General features: G+C 40.9%; 1 protein-coding gene across 1 annotated transcript; it reads left to right on the top strand.

Moving 5' to 3' along the window:
- The first annotated feature begins 72 nt into the window (after positions 1-72).
- LOC133140837 (matrix metalloproteinase-17-like) lies at positions 73-27,108 on the top strand. Its single transcript, XM_061261083.1, has 11 exons — positions 73-131; positions 447-1,128; positions 15,121-15,253; positions 15,658-15,793; positions 18,937-19,223; positions 21,525-21,701; positions 23,004-23,103; positions 23,586-23,668; positions 24,072-24,224; positions 24,815-25,072; positions 25,533-27,108. Exons 2-11 carry the CDS (start codon positions 898-900, stop codon positions 25,856-25,858), a joined length of 1,884 nt encoding a protein of 627 aa, XP_061117067.1. The 5' UTR covers positions 73-131; positions 447-897; the 3' UTR covers positions 25,859-27,108.
- Positions 27,109-27,926: the final 818 nt, after the last annotated feature.

Below are 27,926 nucleotides of genomic sequence, written 5' to 3' on the forward strand. Positions count from 1 at the left end.
TTGTTGCTTGGCTAATATTGTTATTGTTAACGATTAGTGCTGTAGAAATCATCTTATTGTCCTCGGTGGTATCGTATATGGGTCCATCTAAAATAGACAGCAGTCTACTTAACTCGTTGATGGTTTCGGAGGTAAGAATATTTTATAATCGGGGCAAATCAGATTTATCTGAGTTATATCAAGCTTTTCGCCGCGTCACATTCCTTATGCAAAATAGTCAATGTAATCAAAAGCTATATTCTCATCAAACATTCTCAATCCAAATAAAGGAGGCAATAAAGGCTCGCTATGCTCATAAACTCTCTCTCTCTCTTTCTCGCTCTCTCTCACACTCTTTCTCTCTCGCTCTCTTTCTCTACAGATGACGGTGCTGTTGTACAAACGCAGCCCATCATAAATATCACTGTTTATGGTGCCGACCAATGTCACTCTCTTTCTCCCTCCAGCTGGAGCACTGGATAGTTCCTCTGACTGCCTTCGCAACGCGCGCTTCTGGTCTTTTTCTCCCCCCCTGAAACTACAGAGCAAGAAAGAGCTGCCACCGTTAACAGAGAAGAACTGTACATTTGAAGAGCTATTTTTTCCATCGCCAATATACCCATTCGTTCTGCCCAGAAGCCTTATCGAAGCCGGGAAATTCGTCTTCTGAACTGACTTAACCGGTGCATTTAAGGATGAATGCAAACAGACATGATGAGAATATTTAAATCTCAGTATACGCTAACAGTTTTGACTGTAATTCGACTTTTTCCTAGAGGAACGTAGGCTAGTTTCACCTTCGGATCGCAGCATCCTCAACCATCGTCAACCACATCCGCACATATATCCTAAGTTCACAGTGCGCGTGCAACAAGGTTTTTATTTTGTTGCCATGTATAGAAATGTGATTACACATGCATGCTATGCAAAGGACTGAGTTATATTCAGTCCTTGGATGTGGCCGGAGTACGTGAACACATGCGCCAAAATCAAGTTTTGGAAATGATTGTACTTAATTTGTGGAAGCGGGGATCATCGCGGCAGCGTTGGATAATATACTCCGATATGTTTTTGGTACCAATTCTTTGGCTCTTCTCCGAGACGTTCGCGGCACCCTCGCTGACGGCCGAGCAGATCAACATGGGGGTGGTAAGTGAAGCAAAACCATTGTCCCTTTGCACTTTTATCGTCCGCTGCAGCTCGTGTGTTAAGAGATCTAGATTAATTTGAAAATAAGCACAGAATTTTCAGATGTAACGTGAGTAGCTTCCCTACAACCGTGCCTCGCAAACAATCATCACCAATTAAGCATGATATGCAAATATTTATTTTATTATTTTATTTTATACTGGAAATGTTTTCAATTTAGCAGTTTAGCATTTTGCTTTTTTTCTGTTATTTCACCAAGCAAGACAGGAAAACAACGTAAGATACGTTGTTCAGTCAATAGTGTGCGTTTTAGAGGTAGGCTATTGTTTTGTCAACTATTAGCCTATCTCAAACCCAAAATATGATTCAGTGTTCTGTCTTTAGTGAAGATTACCTTGTATTTGCGAGAAGGAGGGATCACTCAGAAAAGACACAATGTAGCCTATTGCACACTGCGGCGCTGAATGTCGTTGACAGACGGATATAATTTATAGAAATATTTGGAAATGTATGGAAATGTAAAGATATTTACATACATGCACCAGATATATTCTGTGATCCACGTTCAATGTGGATTTACATTACAATCATTACGTTACATCATGTTATCACTGAAGGAGAGTGCACACTGTCTGTATTTTTTGTTTGTTGGTGTATTTTACAGCAGGCTTATTTCTCATTTGTCTCATTTGATGATTATTGTTTTGATGTCTCAAGTTGAGGCTGGCTCATGTGCAGCTGAATCACAAGGCTCAGGTGGCAAAGTAGGATAAAGAACTTGGCTACTGAGATTGAATTCTCAGGTGTCACTTGGCTGTTCCCATTTCTGTGTGATATTCACAGTTATTCACATACGACTGTCCACAGGGATTTGCTTCGCAGGCTGGGATAGCCTACCTCATGGGCGGCGATATGGGCAATAGGCTCGGAAGATCACTTGTTGATCTCTCCCTGCAGTCAAGCTCTGGGAACACCTTGGCAGGTGCATGTCTGATTAGAGTCTCTTTTGTTTCTGTTGGAGATATCTGTGTATAACATTGTTCTCGCTGATACACTCAGGGCCCAGTAGGAGACTCCAGAGAAGCTAGGCATATTAGGATGGTTGGCATATTATGTGAAGTAAGAAAGATTTGAATGAACAAAGTATGCGATTATGTCAAGAGCCTTTGTGCTTTTGTCATACTTTGCCGTTTTCTTGTCTTGTCAGTTTACAAAAAATCAGTTGAATTCTAGACTGTTTAACTCTAAACAGTATGACAAATAATTAAAATATAAATTAATTATAATTATATTATATCTAATAATATATAATTAAAAATACAAATATTTAAAATGACATTGATTGACAGCAGAATAATCTAGGTGTTGGCAACCAGAGAAGATTTCCAATTGGCACAATTTAGGCAAGAATCAAACATGAAATTGGTACTGGCTCTCAAGAAAAGACCAGCCTGACAATAGAGACTTACAATGAAGGAAGAGTTGAATTATACAGATAATACGATCAAACAGCACTATTTCTGTGTATTAGCCTAAGCAGAGAGATGTTTCTGTTGAAGTCTACTAAGGTAGCCTGGAACTATAATTTTCTTGTCTCACTGTATAATACAGTTGAGCTTTTTTACACTCTAGATTTAGATTCATGGCCCCACTGAGCGGATGTATAGTAGTGCAGATAGCTGTAATCCATTAACTAGTGGACATCTTGAGAGCTCTGCATGTGGACAAAGTGACTATTTTACTTCCCCCTGTTCACCCACTATGTAACTAGAAAAATGATTAGAAAGACATTCTCAAGAGTTACTGAACACTGATCAATCGAGATAGAACACTTCTTCATACCCTATCGTACCTATCCGTTGTTTAAATCACTGTGAGTCTCTTCTCTGGCCCATTTGGGGTCTGAAGTTTAGCTTGTCGGTTACTATGGGTTTAGCATTCTTCTCATCACTTCCCAGCACTGAGCTAAGGACTCAAAGGAAATTCACTTTCTGAATCAGCTGGTCTTTCTCCCCTATCACAGGTTAGATGAATAAGAAAACCGAGGAGGATGAAAGGCATCAAATTGTGAAATGTCACGCACAGATGCTTTCTTGATTTTCGTTGCTGATGTATCTTACAAATTATTTTAAAGCTGTCCTGGATTCTTGTATTGGCCCTGTCCCTTTTAATATGTTTATCAGTTTGCATATTTTACTTATTACACATACAAAAGGGAGTAAATACCTTCCTCAGAGGCCAGCTGCAGCAAAAAACCAGGTGCATGAGAGAGACAGGCGTTTTATGTGCCGAGCAGGCTCTACTCTTTACGCAAAAAGGCTTTGTCCTCTATTTTCAGAACCGTTTTCGTTTCTTTTTCCAACAAAATTAGCCTTGATGTAAAAATAAAAGATCAGGGCATGGCATCTGAGAAAATGTTTATGAGAAACAAAATGCATTTTCTCTTTCACCAGTTTAAAACAAATGAACTATAGTGGCTATATTTACGTCTGAATGTGACCATTACAGTGGTGAGAATGTTAAATAGCTCTTGTTAACTTTACCTCAATGTTATAATTCTTCTAAAATGAAACATGAATGTTTTTAAAATGCCTTTGGTTTACAGGTGGGGAATTACATGGGCAATGGGCACGCTTTTATTTATCTTTCTTTGATACCCCTACTTCAACACACACACACACACATGTACATGTACATGCACACACACATACACGCACATGCACACATCCACACACACAAATGCACACACACACATGCGCACAAATACACACCTACACAGGCATAGTTTGTCATTGAGGGGGTTTGCCAAACAATAAACTTCCTTTTCTTCCTTTTCCCTGAAGAACTGCCCATAGACTAGTGTTGTTTGTGTAGGGGTTCTGTGTGGTTTGTGGAGGTGCCATGCTAGTGGCCTCTTAAGAGTATGATATGCAGGAAACAAACTGTCCTGTGGTCTTGGTTGTGTCACATCTCCCCCAGCACCCAATCCTGGAGACACAGGGCACAACTTCACCTGCGTGTACCAAGTGCAGCATCAATAATCTTCCCATATCATATGTGCTGAAATGAGGCATGGTCCATCTTCTTTCTATCCTGAGCTTGCTGATTCATCTCAGCATTTCGGGTCTAGCTGTCTGGATGATGACATTTCAGACGTCTCCTGTTCAGGCTTGAGGCACACAGATTATGCCCATAGCCAGTTGTAATTGAGTGCATTGTATGGTCACTCGATTCCATTCAGGCCGTTCAAGTTGAATCCAGGTGATACGCTGAATGCACTTCATTCTCACTGGCAGCCCATGAGATTGCTCACAGTTTGGGTTTTGTGTTGGACAGGCAGCATGGAAATACAGCATGTGTCTTGGATTCTGAAATATCTGGCCTTGTGTTTTTAGTGTTCTAAAAAGCACCTGTAAAATTTAAGTAACATACAGTGCAGTCCGTAAGTATTTGGACTGTAGTACAATGTATTTTAGTTTGGCTCTGTATTCCAGCCTATTGGTTTTGAAGTGAAACAATGAAAGTGCAGGCCGTCACGTTGAATTTGAGGGTATTTGCATCCATATCAGGTGATCCATGTATGAATTACCTCCCTTTTACTACATAGTCCCCCCATTTTAGGGGACCGAAGCAGTTGGCTTATAAGCTATTTCTGATTACAGGGGTGTATTAAATCAAATCTCTTCCTTGGTGCAGGTATAAGAAAGTGTTCCTTTGGAGTTATTGGCACTTGTCTACATGGGGACCATAGTTGTGCCACTGATAGTCAAGGAAGCCATTATGAGGCTGAGAAATAAGAAAAAACAGTCATAGGCCAAACAAGAGAATATCTGTTTGGAATATCATTAAGAAAGAGAACACTGGTGAGCTCAGTAATTGCAAAGGGTCTGGTAAGCCAAGACCTCTACAGTTGATGACCGAAGAATTCTCCCCGTAACAAAAAATTCCTCCCGAACACCTGTCCGACAGATCAGAAACACTCTTTAGGAGGCAGGCGTGGATGTGTCAGTGGCTATTCTCTGCAGAAGACTTCACAAACAGATCTGCAAGGTGCAAACGTTAGTGCGTTAGTTAGTTGCAAAAAACAGGATGACCAGGTCATGGTTTTATAAGTAGTATCTAAAGAATCTGCAGAGTTCAGGTGTGGACAAATTGACTTGGTCTTGAGGCCAAGATTGACTGGTATCAGAGTGATAGCAAGAGCAACGGAACTACTTAAGAACCAAAGCACTTCCCATGTGTCATGGTGGTGGGGGTGTCAGTTTGAGCATGTATGGCTGCCACATGTGCTTGCTCACTTGCCTTCATTGGTAATGTAACTGCTGATAGTGGCAGCAGAATCTGAACTGTACAGAAGCATCTTATCTGCTCAATTTCAATAAAAATGCCTCCAAACTCATTGGAAACTGCTTCATCCCAAAGCAAGGTAATGATCGCAAACATACACCAGTGCTCTCTTTCTTCTTAATGATGTTCCAAATAGTTTGTTCTGGTAAGTGTATTGTTTGGCATTGACTCTAATGGTTTTCTTATTATTTCTCAGCCGCATAATGGCTTTCTTGACTGTCACTGGAACAACTCAGGTTCTCATTTTGAGAAATGGCAATAAGAGGCTCCAAAGGCAATCAAAACTTGATACTGAAAACTTTATTATACAAGCAATAAGGAAGCAATTGAATACACGTGCCTGATCAGAAACAGCTGTGAAGCCAACTGTCCAATTACTTTTGGTCCCCTAAAATGGAGGGACTATGTATAGAAAGTGTTTCTGTACGGATGATCCGGTATGGATGTAAATACCCTCAAATTAAAGGTGTCAGTCTGACCTCATCTTCATTGTTTCATTTCAAATTTGCTGGAGTACAGAACTAAAAGAACATAAATTGTACTACTGTCCAAATACTTACAGACTGGCCTGGATATTACTACAATTTTACAGGTGCTTTTTACACTCTAAACACAAGGCCATATATTTCAGAATCCATGACCCACACTGCATTTCCAAAACACCCAACTTGTACCACAGTATGCTGTGATTCTGTTGACTGGTTATGTTACAGTACCAGTGTATGGATTGCATTCATGAAATACAGCTATTTTAATAGGCTATATAATACTAATGTTTTGATAGCCTTATACACTCAGTGAGCACGTTATTAGGTATTATTTATTATTAGGACTTATTTTCTTTTATTTTCTTTTATTTTTTTATTGTGCAATAAAGTGCAATTCAAGTGTTAGACATGGTGTTAAAAACAAGGCTTATTGCTTTGGTTGTTGTTAGACTTATTGCTTCTTCTGCTACTGTAGCCTCTCCACTTAGAGGTCAGATGCATTGTGAGTTAGGAGATGCTGTCCTACATACCTCTGTTGTAATGTGTGGTTATTTGCATTACTGTCACCTTCCTATCAGCTTTCACGAGTCTGGCCTTTCTCCACTGACCTCTCTCATTAACAAGGTGTTTTTGCCCACAGAACTGCTGCTCACTGGATGTTTTTAGATTTTTGCACCATTCTCTACAAACTCTAGACACTGTTGTGCATGAAAATTCCTTTCTGAGAACATAGATCACATTTCCTCCCTGTTCTGACATTTGGTTTGAAAAACAACTGAACCTCCTGACCATGTCTGCATACTTTTATCCATTTAGTTGCTGCCACATGATTGGCTGATTCAATATTCGATTAACCAGCTGGTGTACAGGTTTACCTAATAAAGTGTACACTGAGTGTATGCACACACACACACACGTACACATGCATGCACGTGCACACACACACACACACACTCACACACATACACACATTTCATAGAGGAGGCTCAGAGACGACAGACATGATACTACACAATTATCTCTGAGTTGATAAAACTGGTTTTCAATTTGGGAGATTGCTCTGGTCAGGGACTCAGGGTCTAAAACACAAATATGGAATGATTTTAACGACGTTTTAAATTAGGTCTCTTTTTTTCTTTGTTCTGAGCATCACCCCTCCTCTATGCATCAGCACAGCCATTGGTGCCCATTACCACAAGGGTGAGACTGTGTGTTCACTCTGGACCTACATATCCATGTAAAGACAGCAGAGGGAATGGGAAAAGCAGGCAGGCTTACAGAGATCCATTACACTCCGGCAGTTCGTGATCCACCTCTTGGGCTTTTATTCAAACATGTGCAAAAGAGATCAATTGGACAGAAAAACATGGGCACATTTCTTAAAGGGGATCCTGGTGGGATTACACAGAGGAGTAGGAGGAGAAAAATAATGTTTCCAATCCTCCACTTTCTCTGTCACGTCTTCTTTTACATGCCTGTTCCTGAGGTTTCCATGCTGCATGCATGTACCTTAGGGCTGCACAATATATACTGTATATTTATCACCATCGAGATATAAACACATTACAACAGACTGCTTGAACTGCGATGAATAGTATTGGTTTCAATTGATGTTCAATAAATGTATTTGTGTATTTAATTTTTTTATTGCGAGGGCATAGGCTATTCATTTTCTGTGGTCTATGTTGGCAGTGTACCTAAAGTGGAAAGACACACACTGTGCACACTTAAATAAACAGGATAAATAAACACAATATCTGTTTATTTAACATAAGTCATATTGCCATTGCATTATTCAACAAAAAATTTTCCTCATTTTGTGCAGCCCTAATGAGTTTTCGGTGTTGCATGCATATTCCTGGGCTTTTGGTGTTGCATGCTCATTACTGGGCTTTTGGTGCTGCATGCATATTCCTTGGGATTCGGTGTTGCATGCATGTTCCTAGGGTTTTGGCTTTGCATGCATGTTCTATGTCCTATCTGATATTGTTTGTTTTGCTTGAAAGATAGCGGCATTTCATTGCCATTTCCTGTTCTGTATCAGTTAGTCCAATGAATACACATAAAAGTTCCTCAAAAGTGTCCGTCTTTTTACAGGGAGGATGATGGAAGTGTGTGCTGGGGGTGTTGTTTTCTAAATGGGAATTTAATTGACCTGCTTTCAGTGGTATGGATTTCTTATATTTTATTGTGCCACTTTTCAATAAACAGCTTTTTTTTCAATAAACAGTTTTTTTTGCTGCCTCAGGGGCTTGTCTGTGTACTGTGGACTCTTTGAAGAAAATATGAGACGGCTTTGGGGAGCTATGGAATCACATTTGCAGTGTAAAGCCGTGGGTTGAAACATTCATTTAACCCAAAAATTCTAATTATTATTTTGGTCAGTGATTACGCATTGTGTGAGTTTTTCTGCACAAAGTTCATTGAGGGAATGTGTGTCCCGTGTGTGTCTGTGTGTGTGTGTGTGTGTGTGTGTGTATGTGTGTGTTTTGTCTTGGTGTACTGGCGTACTTGTAAGTCGGTCCCACTGGTGTAACGTTGTCCATCATTTTGAGAGAGCATTCAAAACACAGCAATACTTCCTTTTACTGTGCAGTTGATCGGCTCAGCTGTGCAGTCAATGTGTGGGAGACCTGCCCTACATACACTCAGTAGAAATGTACACCAGCTTGTTAATGCAAATATTGAATCAGCCAATCATACGGCAGCAACTAAATGCGCAAAAGCATGCAGCCATGGTCAAGAGGTTCAACTGTTTCAGACCAAATGTCAGAATGGGGAAGAAATGTGATCTTAGTGACTTTGAACGTGAAATGTCTTTGGTGCCAGACAAGGTGCTTTGAGTATCTCACAAACGTCTGATCTCCTGGGATTTTCACACACAACAGTCTCTAGAGTTTGCAGAAAATAGTGCAGAAAACAAGAAACATCCAGCAAGCAGCAGTTCTGCAGGCAAAAAGCATGGTGTTAATGAGAGAGGTCAGAGGAGAAGGGCCAGAATGGTCAAAGCTGACAGGAAGGTGACAGTAACACAAATAACCATGCAGTACAATAGTGGTATGCAGAAGAGCATCTCTGAACACACAATGCGTCAAACCTCTAAGTGCATAGGCTATAGCAGTAGAAGACCAATAACTCGTTAACAATAAATACCTAATAAAGTGATCACTTTGTGTGTGTTGGCTAATGCTACAGTTTGCAGAAGGACTTGCTTAGATGATGAGGTTGGTGATAAGTTAACACCACCAAATGAAATTCTCCTTACCTGGGTCAATTACTGTATGTGCTGCCCGGCAAGGCTGCCAGCCACTAAAAATGTTGATTATTTTGTGGGGACATTTGTGGGGTATGAAAATATTCCAGAGGCTTGGTTATTAAAATCCCACCCATATATTTATGACAACACTGAAACTAATGAATTAGGGTTCATTTAACTTTAATCGATGCACACAGCATCATCATTAACTTCTTTGTGATGCCAAGGCTGTGTATAAATATTGCAGAGCCTCAGCAAACTCTGGAGATGAAAAGCATGTTGGAATATTCACAAGTGTCTTCTGTTCTGTTTTTGAATTTGTGACCTGGTTTTCAGGACACCACTCAACGAGTCCAACATATGTGTCTGTATAAGTGTTCCTTGCTTTAAGAGCTGCTGCATCCTCGGGTTATTACTAATGGATTTTTCGGTGGCAGTTTTTCACTGTTCCCTTCGGAGGACAGTGTGGGTATACACCATTTTGCTTAGGTAGGCATTGTACATTAATGTTATTGATCTCATGACAGTCTAATTAACAGAGCAGTTAGAAACGAGGAGGTACCTCTTGTAAGGTTGCCTTCAGCAAGTAATTTATAGGTTGTTAAACAAATGCGTACTTGTTTTTAAAGGTTATGGCAATCATTTAATGGGACATGATACCCATTAGCTGACTGTCATCGATTTACTTGAACCCTCAATAAAACTGGTGTGGATTCTTTCATGATATTCGACAACTAGTCTGTTTTGCACAAAGTGTGTTTATTAACTGTCATGATTCTGTTAAGTGAACTTTGTTAAAGTTTAGCAAGCAATGTTTCCAGTGTTTCCAACTTACTGAACTTATGTAGAAGGATTCTCCTCAGAAAGTGTCATTTGCCTAGCAGTTTTTGCTTCTCGTACCATCCATAATTGAGCAGCTGTGTTTGGATCGTAAGGTTCTGACTGGAAGGTTTTTCAAAGTGCATTTAACTTGTTCTGGAGTTGGGGGACAGGAAATAAATGAAAAATGCAGTCAATCATAGATGAATCCCCATAAAGGTTATGATGTAAGGTGGTATCAGCAAAAATACAGAAAATATGTAAAAATCCCTTGCTTTTACAGTAGCTACTCCATTACCTCTGTGTCCTCGGCTTCTGTTTATCCACCAAACATACATTAAATCCCAGAAGACAACATTTCTGCTGCTTTGGTCTGGTGACTGAATGTCTGACAGCCACTTTCCCACCTCATCAACAGTTCAGGCATCAGGGCCAAGTGATCAACTCATCAAGCTGTTCTTTAATCCAGTGTCACAAATACACACAATCTCTCTCTTCCTCTCTTTCTCACACACACCACGCACACACACCTACCCTCACACACGATGACACACACACACACACACACTGTACTTAAGCACCCGCCCACGCATTAGAAAGCACTCTCTATGAGACAGATGGACAGATCCTAAGATCCTGTGGGTTTTCATCCAGCACAAAGGTTACAAATCTCTCAGCCGGCAGAGCATAATCAGCAAGCCGTTTATTAGAGCTTCCTCTGGAGCAATGACATGAAGCCGGAGACCTTTTTGACATGCAGTGCAAACACGCCGTCACACTAATCTGTAAGGAAGATTCACATGCAGCATCGCCATCAGATCTATGAATACTGTAAATACGGGCTAGCACTTTCTGATCTTTGACAGTCCAAGACATAGTAGGATAAAAGACGAGACAATGCAATACATATACTCACCGAGCACTTTATTAGGAACAGTAGGGTGGTTTGAGTATCTCAGAAACTGCTGACCTCCTGGGATTTTCATGCAGACTAGTCTCTAGAGTTTGCAAAGAATGGTGCGAAAAACAAAAAAAACATCCAGTGAGCAGCAGTTCTGCAGACAGAAACGCCTTGTTAATGAGTGACATCAGAGGAGAATGGCCAGACTGGTCAAAGCTGACAGGAAGGTGACAGTACTGCAAATACCCACACGTTACAACAGTGGTATGCAGAAGAGCATCTCTGAACACACAATACATCATAAGTCTAAGTGGATAAGCTACAGCAGTAGAAATCTAAAACATAAGTTTCGTAAATACCTAATAAAGTGCTCACTGAGTATGTGAAATACACATTGGAATGATTGAAAATGACAGAAAAGAAGTTTACAGTTTATAGTGCAGAGACAAAAGAAAGTCTTGTTGGCAGGTTTAAGTAGTGTTAGATATCTGTGAGCTGAGCTTGCAGCTTTAGCTGTGAGCTGGAGTGCAGGGGATTTATGGTGCTCTTGCATATCCCTGTAACAGTCCACAGTGTCCCTGTAGCCTAGAGGCCAGATACTTTATACTGTATGAGAATGACTATTGTGTTATCACTGTTAACATGATAAACTAAACCCATGCTAAACCAACTGCATGTTTTTTTATACATCACTTATATTAAACACACACTATGTAATGCTTAAAACATTTTGTTAGCTGAATACATACTGTACTGGGCAAAAGTCTTGGCCACTCTTGGGTCTTCGATGTTTGAGTATTAATTTTCCCCAAAATATGAAATGTTACCGAGATGTTTTTTTGTATTTCATTAAATACAGTAAAGTAAGATATTCTGATAAAAATTTGATCGTGGCTGTCTCCCAGTGGCAAGTTTGTTTGAAACAATCTACCAGCTGATTCTCTTATGAAAACCTCAAGTTTTAAAGGTGAAGGGTGAATTTGCTAATTTCACCTGACACACTAATACAGAATAAATGAACATTTAAGACCAAATAATATACAAAATTCTGTACAAAATCTAAGGTGCCTAAGACCTTTGCACAGTACTGCATATTTATTTAATTACACTCTACACTAGCATAATAAAGATGCTTCATTCTCAGCAGGCATGGGCTGATAATGTGATTGATTACTCTGACAGTTTTCTCTCTAGGAATGATGTTATACAGTATTGATTGAGTTCTGCTTGTTTGTATTAGACAGTGTAGGGGTCTGGTCTCTAGGCTGTCTGTGAGGTCCCCCCCCTCCCCCCCCGTCAGATTCCCTTACACACTGTGATGTCAGTGGTTCAGCGGTGTCCTTGAGCACTTCAGCTGTCTGAATAGGGCTGGTGTTATGTTCAATATGTGGCTTACCTTGCTAATAGGCAATTACTTTATCCAACAAAGCACGAGAGGCTTTCAATTGATGTTCCCATGTGTCCACATGGCATGTTTCTCACGTCAGGAACAGTCCCACTTATAGACCGAAGGAGGGTGAGAGGCTGTTGAGAAACATTACATGGAGTGGAGAGAAAGTGGGAGAAAAAAGACGGGACGCACCCTTCCCTCCTGCTGTTTCTGATCTAGATGAGAAGAACTGTGAAAATCACAAGCCAGGCAGAGTCCCACTGTCACACTGTTTTTGCACCTCATTACTACAGTTACATTATGACTCTGAGGCTACACTCAGTCAGAGCCTCTTCCTTATCACTGTACTTCTGCTTTTGTGTGAGCATATTTTGTGATGGTAAATGGAATGATTTTTACCAGTGCATATGAAAGTAATGAACAGACAGCTAATTCTTGAGTTGGCTTTTATGAATGTCAGAGTGATTGGATGTCTGTCTTATGTAAATGGGTAATTGTTTTATTTTAAATACTGACCATTACGGAAATACTGAAATTCACTCTACTGTATATCACCACATCATAGCTGCTGCTTGCTGTTGCAAGTAGATCACTGCCTCTTGTCTTCAATAGGGGTCCCAGAGAACCACTGAGTCTGCTGGTCAGCAACCAACTCGCTTCCTTGAAAGTGAAGAAGTGAAGTGTGAAATCAATAGCTTTCATCGATTGAATGAATTGCTGAGGAACAACAGAAAGCAGTGCTTCCTGTAGGTTAATGCCTGGTGCCATCTGGTCTATTGCTCCAGCCAAACGCACCCTCCTTCAGTTGGTGATCCTTAACCGTTTTATTTTGCCACGTGCCTCAGAGGCTGACTTGCCTGTCTCCATTACTTGCTTCACTTGCCTGTGAGCTTGATGCCATCTTGCCGTACACTTATCTTTGGCTCCCTGTTATCTCAGTTTCCTGTCGGTCTACCCCGGGGCCCGCAGCAGACGGGGGTCCCGGGAGAGCGAGCATGAACTGCACTTTAGCGCGTGTTCACTTTCACAGCTGAACGGCCTCGTTCGGAGACTGCATCTCTGACATTTCACCCTTTGGCATTTGTGAACAGCGAAGGCAGCTTGACTGACTCCCTTTTAAATATGAATACTGATTCCTGATTACACATACTGGCAATTGTATACACACATACTCTGTTTATGTCTTGGTTCCACAATTATAGCTTAGGATAAAGTTGTAAGAAGATTATAAAAAGCACTAAAAATGTTGTATCGTTGCAATGTTAACCCGCAATTATCACATAAGGTCCTTGGTGTATTTCGACTGTTGTACAAGAGCAAAAAGTATTTCTTTGGAGCTGTAAAGTAAAACAATACCTTTGGTTCAGAGCAGTTTTTAGAGCTGTTGATATTTAAATGGGGTTGTTTGAAAAGGGAAAAAGTGACGAGAGGACAAAGCGGCTGAAGGTTTCTATGGATACAGCCACTGCCACGATGAAAGTGCACAAAAACTTACTTCCTGTCTGGAGAAGGTCATAAAAGGATCTTTATCACACAGTCATATGAGAATCACCCTCAGCCACATTGTGAGGTTTCTCCGTAGAGATGATGGGGGGAAAGAGACAATCCTGCTTTTCATAGGGAGGATGAGCTTACAATAAACAGCTGGCAGGACATGGCGGTTTGGGGAAGGGGAAGCATGATTTTGGTGCTTGATCTCTGGAGGCCACTGTGAGAGCCCCTTGTCATTCAGCTGTACCCACCCTCCCCAACCCCCTCAGCCCCCCTTCCAAAAATAAGGCAATTATGGGACATCTTGACATTTTCTGAGCTTTCCACGATTCCTAATGAAGGGTGTTTTGTGTCATTCATCTTGAAAACAAGGCTGTTCTTAAAGTTCAGATGATTGGATCTTTTCAACCGTCATATGAACAGCTGTCTATGATCGTGGGAGAGCAGGGAGTAATATCTTACTAAGGCATTTTTGTTTATCAGCGTGAAGATCTTTTACAAATTTGTCATTGTGATGTTTTTTACAATAACTTTAAGTGTTTTCACCATAAGTTCTCTTGTCATGTTAAACTGTGGAGCACACTGTTTAGGTTGCATACTAAGTATAACAATGACATAGCAATTAGATGCAATTTTAGTTATAGAACTATAGAACTCACTGAACTTTTTTCAGTCATGAATATATGGAATATATGGTGATAAACATTTCATTATATTCAGATAATTACGGCAATTACATATATACACATTTATGATAACAATTTGATGTATGGAATATGTCCTTTTGTAAATTTCTGTGTCACCAACAATAATGGATTTTATTGATATAGTCTACCTACTGAAGTTATTATACCGCCAAGATCTTTCTTTCAATTGTCCAACCAATTTGTGTTCTGTCACTGGTGGTAAAAGTGTATGTATTTAATTAAACTGAGCTTTCTATTTCAGCTTCTGAAAAAAGAAAAAACAGTTATCGGTTAGAAATTTTGGTAAACATGTACAACTCAGTTTCACTTAATCGTTTCAGTGTTTAACCATTCACACCCTAATAGAGACCTAGGGCTTACTTACTGTGAGAGTATCATGATTGAGGTGAAATGGATTGTGAGATATTCACCTGAGGGTAGCTCATGCCATGGCTCATGTTCAGAGGATTTCTGGAATATTGTTGGATTTAAGTAATTTCCCTCTGCGTCAGCTTTAGACTTGTGCAAAAGAAAAAAAAATGACACTGGTTTTACGGGTTTTTTGTTTTAGAAAATGCCCCCTAACTGCCCCATTTTGCTTTTTCTGTATCCAGGATTGGCTGACCAAGTTTGGGTACCTCCCACCCCCAGACCCAGTGACAGGACAGCTGCAGACCAAGGAGGCTTTGACCAAAGCCATCAAAGCCATGCAGAAGTATGGAGGATTGGAGGAGACAGGAGTGCTAGGTCTGTGTGTGTGTGTTTATGTGAGTGTGTGTGTGTGTGTGCAGTATGTGTTTATGAGAGAGTTTATCTTTATCTTTATAAAAAGCCTTTCAACATATCAACAAGGATTTGTGCCTGGGGGGCTCTAGATGACACATGCAGTATTTTAATATTACACTATTGTAGTATACTATGCATATGCCCAGTAGATAAATCTACAGCAAGAAATGGGTTTAAAATAATGCATAGAAGATGAACATGGTGATATCTCATTGTCTTCTATTTGTGTGTGTGTGTGCGTGTATGTGTGTGTATATGTGTGTGTGTGTATCTGTGCGTGTATATATGTGTGTGTGTGTGTATGTGTGTGTGTGTGTGTGTGTGTGTGTGTGTGTGTATGTGTGTGCTCACGTTCCTGCCTCCAGATGAAGAGACCCTGGTGCTGATGAAGACTCCTCGCTGCTCTCTGCCAGACCTCTCAGAGCCAGAACCTCATTCAGGCCGGCGGAGACGCTCAGTGCCCTCCCAGACCAAGTGGAGCAAAAGACACCTGTCCTGGAGGTAGGCTCCAGTGCAAAGCGTGAGGGCATACATGTCTTCTACCTGAAATAATCATTCTTGAAGGATGTTTGAATTCTAAAGTTATTCACAAGATCCTGGGAGCATTTCACAAGTCTGCATTACTGACTGCATAGCTGGATAGGTGCGCTGAGTAAAACCTGGAACGACTCTTTTTACTGCGGTCCATGTTGCAGATTTGGGAGCATTCCAGGTTTTACTCAGTGCAGTTTTCCATCTAATTTAGTAATCCTGCCTTGTGAAGCAGGGCTCTGATATTTACATTATGTCGCTACACAGACATCTTTTCTTTCTGCTAAACACAATTCATGTTTTTAAGGGATTTAGTCCAACAATGGGACTGTGCATATGAACCACAAACAATGAGTTTTTACTGGAGATTTGTTGCTGCAGACCATACTTTCATCAGCTGATTTACACAGTATATTAAACTCACAGAGCCAAAAAACACAACCTGCAGAAGAAGCACAATTGCTTGAGGTCCATTACTGCAAATTAAAGTAAGTTGAAATGAATGAGAATGCACACCCTCCATGGTCTTACAACTTGGCCTCAAGCTTAGCAATACACTCCACTGCTTCATCTGGAGCATAGACTACAGCCTATGGTTTTTCTGTTCTTCACAACCAACTTATATGTATACCAGAAATAAAGCCACAATATTGAATATATTAGATCTCTTTTAAATGGTAAATAGTTGGCATTTACATAGCGCTGTACAATTGATGCTTCTCATTCACCCATTCATGCACACACTCACACACCATGCAAGGCACCGACCAGCTCGTCAGGAGCATTTAGGGGTTAGGTGTCTTGCTCAGGGACACTTCGACACAGCCCGGGCGGGGATCGAACCGGCAACCCTCCGACTGCCAAACAACTGCTCTTACTGCCAGAGCCATGTCGCCTCTTGTGTGTGTTTGTCTTACTTCTTGAGCGATTACTCAAGAATACCATCAATAGTTACCGGCAAAGTGAATAAATTAACATTAACATATTATTTAGAATAGTTTAGCACCTTTAAAACTATGACACGTAATTACAGTATGATCTCTCCCAACCCCCATCAGACATGCAGGCAAAATGTAGCCTATTCCCTTAAGCCTGTAGGAAATGGCCCCTTGTGTATATCCTAAGCCCAGATACATTCCTGCACATAGCAGCTTTGTTTTATGGGAACTTTACATGTGGTATTTCTATCATCATACAGTGCGTCTTCAGTGCTAGATCCTGCACAGTCTCGTCTGATTTATTAGCTCCGGCAAGTAGAGAGCATGAATGCCGCAGCAACAGGATCATTGGACAGGAAGAAGTGAGGGATCAGTGGAGCCCACATAGGTCCCAGCAGGACCTGATACTCCATTTTGTAAGACATGCCTGACAGCAACCCTGCGCTTCACCTGCTTCAGGATTCAACCATAATGTTGAGAGCTCAAGAATTATGTTCCTTGCGACCAGGACTGACACAAGCATAAGCCCGTAGCCATGAAATTGAAATGTAAAGCAAAGGTTTCTAGAGCAGGAATGTTGCACGGAAATGTTTTTTTTCCTCCTGAAACTTGAAACTACCAGCAAAAATGTCACAAACCCTAGTCTTAATTCCACACCAAAGTGCCACCTTCCAAAAAAGAGTCTGAAGCGTGTTAACTGTCACAGTCTCGGTCACACGCTTAATTGTTTCGGTGTGATGCTCAAAAAGAAACATCTGCTCATACCGGAGGTCTTCGGCACCTACACGGCCCTGCTGACACAGGATAAATAGGATTCTCCTTTCAGCAGATGGAAAGCACGCTCGCTCTTCTGGTTTGCAGGAAAATGGTCTGTGTAGGATCACAGCTGAACGTGCCCTGGGACCCTCGCTGTTTAAGATGTTAGCTGTAAAGTGACTGCGGTCAGTTGCTTTTGTTTGAAGATGTCAGGCTACTGGCCTGTCACTAAGAACTAAGGAGTAATGCTTTACACATCAAAGGTTCAATTCAATTGGATTGAGAGATGATCGCTCTCTCTCACACTGTGTTTAATGTTGCATTTAAGGGTCTGGCATAAGTCTTTACTGCTGCTCAGTATGACTGTGTGGTACTGGAGCAATTTCATTCTAATGATCAATGCGGTGCACAACACAAGCACAGCATAGTCATTTAAATAGAGTAATAATGTTACTGTGGTTCTGCTGAGGAGAAGGAGAAGTGAAAGCGGGTCAAGGGTTTCTGCAAAGATCTGATCAGATTCAGATTCACTGTAGATTGTGCACACATTCAGGAACGCCATGTCGTAGTCAAAGGGCAGCTCCTGAGGCTGTCGATTGAAAGCAGGCCTAACAGGTGTTGCATTCCCACTGTTGAATACCTTGTGTTTAGCCTTAGAAAAGATAACCTTTTCCTATACAATTGAAAGGGGACACTTTACTTTTGAAAGTACAGAAATACCATTATCACATTCTAAACACAATAGCCAGTTTAGTATCTCTGTTCCAAATGGAGAGGATATACTGTATATAATAAAACTTGCTATATTGCTGGCAGTGGAACATGGACTTTGGGGTGAAATGCTAAAGAAAAAGAGTCAAACTTCTGAGACAATCTTCCAGCACCTTGTCGAGCAGCAACAATGGGAATTCAATTTGGAAAGCAGGGGGTGAGATTTCTCTGTACCTGAGACATCACAGAACACTTTGCACCATGGGACAATTAGAGAATGGTCACGCAGTTATCGGCAAAGCTGAGATTTTGCCAGCGGGGTTTAAGACTGGATTGGGAGACACCGAGCTGCTTTCTGTAAAACTGTGTGGTAGAAAGTGTCTGAGCTGCACCGATTGGGACAAGCTTTTGCTCCTCCAGCTTTTGTGTTCCTCAGTGGGAGAGAATAGCTTCAAATGCCTTGTGAAAGGGAAAAAAAATGGTTTGTGATTTGAATGCATTAACTACGACCTCCTTCAGGAATTTAATTCAATTCATTGCCTTCATGTATTAAACACCAATAAACTTCAAAAGCAAGGGCGATGTTCAGTCATCCTGCCTCTGAAGTGTAAAATGTGTATTTATTATTTGTGGTTCTAATTTTTACTATAATATATTACTGCATGTTAGGGAACCTTTATTTGTTTTTTCTCGGGTTCACATCCGCAGAATACGGACATTCCCGAAGGAGTCTCACCTGCTGGGGAGGGACACGGTGCGGGCCCTGATGTACTATGCGCTGAAGGTTTGGAGTGACATCTCACCCCTCAACTTCCACGAGGTGGCAGGCAGCGAGGCAGACATCCAGATTGACTTCACCAAGGCTGACCACAACGACGGATACCCCTTCGACGGACCTGGGGGCACCGTGGCGCATGCGTTTTTTCCTAGCGACCGATTCACAGCAGGCGATGCACACTTTGACGATGACGAAGCCTGGACGTTCAGGTCACCAGGTGAGGGTGTGTGGCAGGACTCTGATTACTGTCTTTTCTGCCATTGTCCATTGTCCCACTGTAAAATGCTAAGTAAGTAGCATAATGGTGTACATCTATGGCTTCGTCGTGTTTCGCCAGGTTGCCTTGGAAGCAGTGGGTTTCTTTACAAGCTCACTCAAGAGCTGACAGTTAAAGTACATCCCATGAAAGAGATCTTACACTATTTAATCTATTTAGAATAATATGTTTGCATATGTTGGCATAGAGTCTTACTGGATACAGCATGCGTAACTTTGTGAATGATTTTTATAATACTTTATTTTCCTTTGTGAAATCTAGGTAGTATTAGCTTGAGATAATTTTGTTCAGAATTAAGTATAAGCTGTGATAATTTTTCATTCATCTAATTGAGCTTGGCACAATAATGGGTGCTTAGCCAATAGAGATGCACCAGGAAGAAAATAAGATATACTCCAGTAAAACCTTTGTGCCCTGCTAGTTAATTGAGGCAGGGAAGAAAGAAATCACACATGCCTTAATTTACTACCGCCCATTTTATAAAGACAGTGACCCTGCAGTTACAGGTCATATGGATTAATGTTTATGAAAGCAGCCAGCTGGCTTTTATTAATGAGATAGTTGTCTGCCAATACAGACTGATTATTAAGGCTGGAACAATGCCCCATTAACTCGTTAAAGGATTGGGATAGAAATACGGAGCAATTTGAATGTTTGACTTAGTATATACTATTTTTTTTCAATCAGCACATGATTTTGGCAGTACTTTAATATAAAATGATTCAGCTGAGCCTCGCAATGAATTCACTCTTTATACATCCCCATGAAATATTTGATATTAAAGTACCGCCAAAATCATGTCTCACAGTTGTTGATTGTATCTAGAGTAGAGTTTAACATAATCCTGAAATCCAGCAAACACATTTTGCCTGCAAATGTCCAAATCTCTTTACGAGAGCAGCTTCAAAACAACAACAAAAAAGTCAATTAAAACATCCAATAAGCATTAGCAGGCCCCAAGACTTGTGTGTGTTCTAAGTGCATGCTGTTGCTCATCTTTCCTTCTCAGTAGCAGCCAGGGAATGTGATTTTTGGGTATCTGAATTCACTTGATAAAGGCTCTGATCACACAGCTATCTTTTGAAATCCCCTTTCACTAACAACACACTAAGACTGACCCTTATGAAACTGAGATGGGAAGCTATTCAAAGACATTTCTTCGGGAGTACCAGTGGATATAGATTGTAATAAACGTTTTGCTTCTGTTGCCGTTTGCCTGAGGCCTTATGGAACTCGAACTGAGCATGTTTTTTGTAGGTTGGGACCCTATTAACTAAGAAACAGTCCCTCATTTTGGGAACCCATTGGGGACGTGCAGAGCAGCACTCTGTAATGTAATGCTTACATTAATGCCCTTAAAGTGCTCCTTTCAGTTATGTCTTTATTTCTAATCCACCAAATCCTGTTTCTTGAAGCTCACTAATCTCTTGATACTTCAGGTCTGGACTGTGCCTTTGAAACCATGTCATCATTTCACAGGAGCCTGTTCTATTTGACATTTTGCTAGCAAATTGTGTGCAAAAACCGAAACCTACTGGGTTGAAATAAAACACTGTTGTAAACAAATAAATTGTAGACTTGTGGCTTTAGATGCATAACAGGTATGAGGGATGAAGTGAGTGGAACGCTTTGCTGTGAATGCTTGGCAGCAGATGAAAGAGTGGGCTTTGTTGGGAACAGCATTACCCAGACACTGTGACTGACGATTAGGCATTGCTTCTGCATTTGTCAGCTGGAATTATGGCCATTCTTTACATCCTATTGTCATGTTGTTCTTAAGAAAAACAAGTCTAACACCTACATCTTCAGTGTGGCCAGATTCATAAAGTAACGCCATTATCTTCTGTGTAACAGAACTACAGGTTACATTACATTAATGGCATTAGGCAGACACTCTTATCCAGAGTGACGTGCAACAAAGGGCGCAGTGCATACCTATACCAGGGATAAGTACACTGAAAGACCCTAGAGGGAAGTAGAATTTTGACTGCTACCTGTACAACAAAGATAAGGACCAGTGCCTATTTGATCAGCAGATTATTTTCTTTGTTTGTTTATTTTATTTTTTATTTTTTAATAGTAATACCGCAACACACAAAGTTGCCAGTGCTTCTCAGCTCAGCTCAGTAGCCAGTGAAGTCATGGAACAGAACCACTTTTGTTGGCACGGCATCAGCATCATATGGTGGCAAGTTTCCACAGCTCCTGCGTAAAATGGCTTTTCCTCTCTCTCTCTCCCAGATGCCCATGGGATGGATCTGTTTGCGGTGGCTGTGCACGAGTTTGGCCACGCCATCGGCCTGGCACACACCTCCGCCATCGAGTCCATCATGCGGCCGTACTACCAGGGCCCGGTGGGAGATCCACTAAAGTACAGCCTCCCCTACGAGGACAAGGTCCGTGTCTGGCAGCTCTATGGTAAGTGCAGCCTCTCTTCCTGTAAGTACCCAGGTGAGATGCTGTATTATTAGACACGGATATAGAAGCTGAGGCTCTATTCCATATATTGGTGGAAGTATCCGACAGTAGTGGAGGTTCTGTTTTCTACATTAGTGGAATGGTGGACATTCTGTGTTTTCTGTTATTGCCACGGTTACATCCAGAATGGAATGGGAAAAATATGGGGCCTTAAGTGTGTTTTCAGTTCATTTGATGTCAGTGTTTGTGTCATCTCTCTAACGGGCAGATGATGGGACACCATTAGTGACAGAGAGTAATAGAGCCAACTCTCACCGCTCAAAGACCGGATGTCCTGTAAGGAGAAGTATCCGTATTTACTGCGTATGTACAGCTGGGGTGCACCTTCCCCTGCTTGTCATTCATAACACATACGCCCTTATCAAAACAGTCTGTAATTACCCACGATTCCAGTGGGATGGAGGCTTTTCCTTCCATGGAAGATTTGTTTTTGTAATAGGCCCAGGATAGCTGGGATTCAGCTTGATTTACTTATATATCTTGGGTTTAGAACCAATTAGTACATGTGGTTAATTAGCTTTTCCAGCAGGGTCTGTGGTCTGCTTATCTCCTTGTGCCCAGCCTCAGTATACCAGACTGTGCATGCATTGGAAGGCATTGCAGAATAACGGTTCAGACTGAGGGCATTTGAAAATCTTTTGCTATTATTTTAGAAGTTTTAAGGTCTTAGAATAGCGATTTGGCTGTTACTGCTATTAATGTGATTATGGGTGTAACTAATCTTTATTTATTTATTTCAGATGAGAAACTGTTATCCTACGTTATATTTGAAATACATGGCTATATTAAATGGGTAAAAAGCATGGATTGTCTTTTAATCTTGTCATTTTAAATGTCTATAATTGGTGTGTACGGAATGTAAACAGTGGGGCACTGAATGTGTGTTTTGCTGGTTCTGCTGTTATTTAATCATTTGTTTCTGATTGGTCCTACTATACTTGTAAAACAAATAGTATATTATATTATGTATTAAATACCTAACACCACAGGTCATCTTTTAAAAATATACTTTTTTGAATATATTGTTTGTTATAAGTGTATTTTTTACTATATTAACAAAGACGTACTGTAATTTGGTAACACTTTTGGAAAAATGTATACCTTGTCATCTGCAATCAAAAAACATAACAATTGTTTGATTTCAAACTCTTGCTCTTAATTTAAGAAGGAGGGTTATACTCAACCCTCAGATTTTTACATGCTACAGGATGGTAGTAACAGCAGCCTCCTACTCTTTCCCAGGGGTTAGAGATTCAGTGTCCCACACAGAACGCCCTGATATCTCCCACAGTGCAGAACCCCCTGTCCTCCTGGATCTCCCTGAAAACAGGTCCACTGTCCCGTGAGTAAGAGGCCATCTTCAGACCCTTCTCAGCACTGCAGAGGGACCTCATCACACCCACACCCTAGACAGTACATGGCCCATTTGTGAGCACAGGGTTAAACATGACAACAGTCACCTCACAAGTATCTTTAGACAGCTCTATTAATAACAAATTAGACCATTTTTACTTTACCAAAAAGTACTGTCAGCATAATTGCTCCACTTTTAAAATAAGCTGATTTAAATCTCTCATTAGCATGAGAAAAGTGTACTGTAAATACTTCCCCTGCATAGTGATGATTTCCCTTGATGTTTGCCTAATTACAGCATGTTAAACCACTCATTTATCCTGATACATACAGTACACAATACACACACAGTCATGCCTGAAAATCCTTCCTAAAAGCACACGCACACACACACATATGTATAAATGCTATCAAGCTTCTTTTTAGGTGAGCTCTTGATGATGTCAGTGCCTGTCTGTCTCTGTGCCGCAGGCCCGCTCGTGACGCCCCAGACAGATGCAGCACTCACTTTGATGCCGTGGCCCAGATTCGTGGAGAGGCCTTCTTTTTCAAAGGTAAAGAGAGCTGGACTGAATTTTACAGTTTGGTTAATATTCCCTCAGATATATGTCTCAGTGGACACAGAGCTCAGCAATCCCTCCTGAAATTAACTTCTCATTTTCTCTCCTCCTACCTCCCCCAACAGTACCATTTATGTGAAGAAAATTTGCAGTGCTGACCGGCAGCAAGAGTATCCACCAGAAACACAGACTACAGTGTTGAGAGTCACACTAACTTATTAGATTGCATGTGCATTGTTGGTTCAGATCCTTGCCTTAGTGCCTAGATTCTGACTACCCAGGTCAATAATCTTTGGTCTTGGTGACTGTTCTTCTTCCTGTTGAACAACCAGAAAGGACCACACAGGACCACAACAACAGTGAACGCCCATCTGTTTGTTTTTCCCGCTCATCTCAGGGAAGTACTTCTGGCGTCTGACTCGAGAGAAGCACCTGGTGTCTCTGCGTCCGGCCCAGATCCATCGGTTCTGGAGGGGCCTGCCGGCCAACCTGGACAGCGTGGACGCTGTGTACGAGCGGCCTGGGGACCACAAGATCGTCTTCTTCAAAGGTACCACATCAGCAGGACCCTGGGTATTACTCGAACCAGCTGTCCTTGAACAGCCAGGCTGTCTATGTGCTTCTGGTCTCGCATGATGGCTGCTTTAGCTCCACAGGGTCCAGCTCCATACATACTAATTGTAGAATTGAGAGTGACACTTCAGCTCACCCTCTGTGAATTAACCAGCCATGTTGATAAGGCTGCACATTACTCATTCAAAATTGACCTTGGTGTACATTCACTCTATTTTTCCATTTTCGTATGTGCTTACCAGGCGAATTTCATTATATTTTGATCTCCTCCCCTCCATTTCCTGAGTATACAGTACTTTTCCCCAAGGATGTAGCATGAATCTTCTCCCATGCTGGAACAGCTTGGATATGTATATATATAAATGAACAAATTAATTTGTTCAGTGTTATGCTCAGTTGTAAAGTTTTACCACTTGATTTACAAGATCTTTAAGACTGGTGTCTGTCAGTGTACCCAGCTGTACTCCACATTTAAAATTTGAACATGATTGTTTAAAGCATTTCTGGTTTGAAGTAGGTGCCTTGGATTTTAATTCACTGAGCATTTGTTGATGCACTTGCCATCAGGACAGAAGTACTGGGTGTTTAAAGACAACAACGTGGAGGAGGGCTACCCCCGACCTATCAGCGATTTTGGCCTGCCAACGGAGGGTGTGGACGGTGCCTTTGTATGGCTGCACAATGAAAAGACCTACTTCTTCAAGGGCAGCCAGTACTGGCGCTATGACGACCACCTGCGGCGCATGGATATGGGCTACCCCAAGGACAGCATGTTGTGGAAGGGAGTCCCTCCACAGCTGGATGACGCCATGAGGTGGTCTGATGGTGAGAGTCCTGTCATGTCCTGGAGAATAATTCATGAGGCACTGCAGGTTGTTATGTGGGACTCACTATGGAAAGAATAGGGAGACATGGTCTTCTGAAATCAAAGGGCTTGTTCTCTGTTGCTGTTCATTGTCAAATTCATGAGGAAGAAGTGAAGGTGTAGTGAAGATGGTGTGACTTCACATCAAATTCATGGTACTCAAAGTGTGTAAACAGTGACAGTTATATCAATTTAGCAATTAATTGTCATGGGTTTTTATGTTGGTTTTACAGATGAAAGTCAAATCTGATCTTGCCTTATTGAGATTCATGCAGCTTTCCCTGCTCTGCCTGCAAAAATGTAAAACACTCATTGTTAGTTCAAAATGCACAACTGTCCAATGTGCGGCTGAAAAAGTGCCAGAGTCCAGTCCCTCTTTGTTGCCGATCCCCTCTTTTCATTTCTGTGTCTCTCTCCCAGGTGCCTCCTACTTCTTCAAGGGTAAGGAGTACTGGCGGGTGGTGGGGAGTGACATGGAGGTGGAGGCGGGGTACCCGCGGCCCGTTGGGAAGGACTGGCTGCTGTGCACTGATATGCAGTCTGACTCTCCGGCCCTGGAAGCCAACGGCACAGAGACTCGCTCTCACGGCCAGCGGCACGCCAGCCACGCGGAGAACAACTACGAGGTGTGCTCCTGCACCTCCGACTCAGCCATGGCCCTCTCTGCCCGCCTCACCCTCTCCTCCCTGTGGCTACTAACCCCCCTCTGGACACTCACAGCGACTCTCTCTACATCGTCATGGTGACAGGGGCCACGGACTCATGGACACAGACAGGCAAAAAATGGCTGCCTTTTCTTTTGTGCTTTTGTTTTTCTCTTTGGTAGTACAGTACAGCCACATGACGCGCAACCATTTTGTGAATACACCTGCATAGTTATTTTTTTACAGTCAACATAACTAATGTCAACTTTATTATTCCCAGTATTATTTATGAAAAAGGTATATATACAATGAATAAAATCAAAGTTGTTTCATATTGTGAAGAAATGGAAAATATTTTTTTACTTTTAAAGTTTCAGATTGTATGATCTTTGGTAAAACAGTGGATGTATTTATAGTAATTGTACACCTAATAATGAACCATTAGAACAGTAATTGAATTCCCAGGAAAACTTTTTTTAATTACTTAAAGCCTTTAATATCAGGGGAAATATATAGATTCAATATATATGCTTTTCAACTTCCATACAAAAACTGCATTCCAGCAGAATTGTGTAATACCTGTCATATGCTTTTGCTGTAGAAAGTCATCTGTCTCACACCAGAACAGTACATATGTGGACATCCGTACTCAGCTTTACTGAACTGAAAAGCAGGCATTGTATTTTCCTTGGGCTCTTGGAATAAAAACTGCACTACAGGTATAGATATTGCAAAGTCAGCTCCAAGTTTAGTCCTGTGTTTCATGCAGTTTACTAAAGTGGGGGGTTCCATTGGATCTTGATGTTCTTAAAGCATTTCCAAGCCTTTCTCTTAGGGCCCAGAGAGTTCATATGTCACTTGCTATGAAGGCAATTCAAGAGGTGTTTTGATATTACTAAGTGGATATAATTAATGTGTTTTGTATAGATTACTCACCGTTAAAAAGTCTCAATTTTTAAGTCCCAGCTCTGACAACCAAGAGAGGCTTTTATACAGTAGTAAGACAAACATGCATGTGCAGTGGAATGTATTTCTTCTGACATGCTGTTGATATCACGCTGAAGGCCATTTGGATAAATATTCTGTAATACCAAAAGGGAAATAAACAATAAAAAGAACAAAAAAAAGAACAAGGGCAGTTTTTATTTCATTATTTCTGTATAACCAACAACTGAATATTTGTCACATTCAGCTTATTTGCTGTTATATACTGGGTAATGGGCATTCTGCTAGTGCAGGAAACTATGTACCTGACAGTGAGATCAAAACAAACAGTTGCCTGGGCCATATTCATTCAATTTGTTGTACTACACTACTATTTCAACATAATGAAATAAACATTGTGTAATCAAGGCAGACTCCATTTTCTATTTACCGTACAACAGAAATATCTCTAGTAATTCCAATTCCAAATTCACAGAGGATACACATGAAGATTGATAGCAAGGCAAATGGTTCTGACAATTTATTTTATATCCTTTGCTTCATCCAACATGGAACTTTCCAGAACAGTGTTAATTCATAAAAGAGAATGTATGTGAATGTTAATAATATTGTGAAATCTCATGAAGGTTTGTGTTTCCATGATTTGGGAGCTACAGTGGGCTCCAGAATTATTGGCACCCTCAATAAAAATGGATAAAGAAGGCTACATATAATAAACAACATGGAAAATGATCTATATTTTAAGTGAATATACAGGAAAACTATACTTTTATTTCAATATATAATATTTTTATTTAGTAATCTAATTTGTTTCTGAGAACCAGATGTGGCAAAATTATTATTTTATAGAAATAAACAAAGTGAAATTGACAATAATTTTAACTTAATTTAGTTCATCTAAGTCAGGAACTATATTGTGTCATCATCACTTCCTGTTTCACTAGAACATAAACATAAGGTAACAAGCATGCAAAATCCCTTTGTCAACCATCAGCATGGGAAAATCCAAATAACTATTAATTGACCATCACAAATCGGGTAATGGGTACAAAAAAATACATAAACAGTTAAACTTACCACTTAGCACTGTAATGGCAATAATAAAAAGGCATAAAACATATGGAATGGTTGCAAACTTGCCAGGATGAGGACACAAGAGCCATGCAACCCAAGGATCGGACTTTAAGAATAGTTAAGACTGGTTGTGTCTTGGGGTCACCAAGTC

The sequence above is a fragment of the Conger conger genome, chromosome 11, assembly GCF_963514075.1.
Source record: "Conger conger chromosome 11, fConCon1.1, whole genome shotgun sequence".
In the NCBI taxonomy this organism is placed as follows: Eukaryota; Metazoa; Chordata; class Actinopteri; order Anguilliformes; family Congridae; genus Conger; species Conger conger.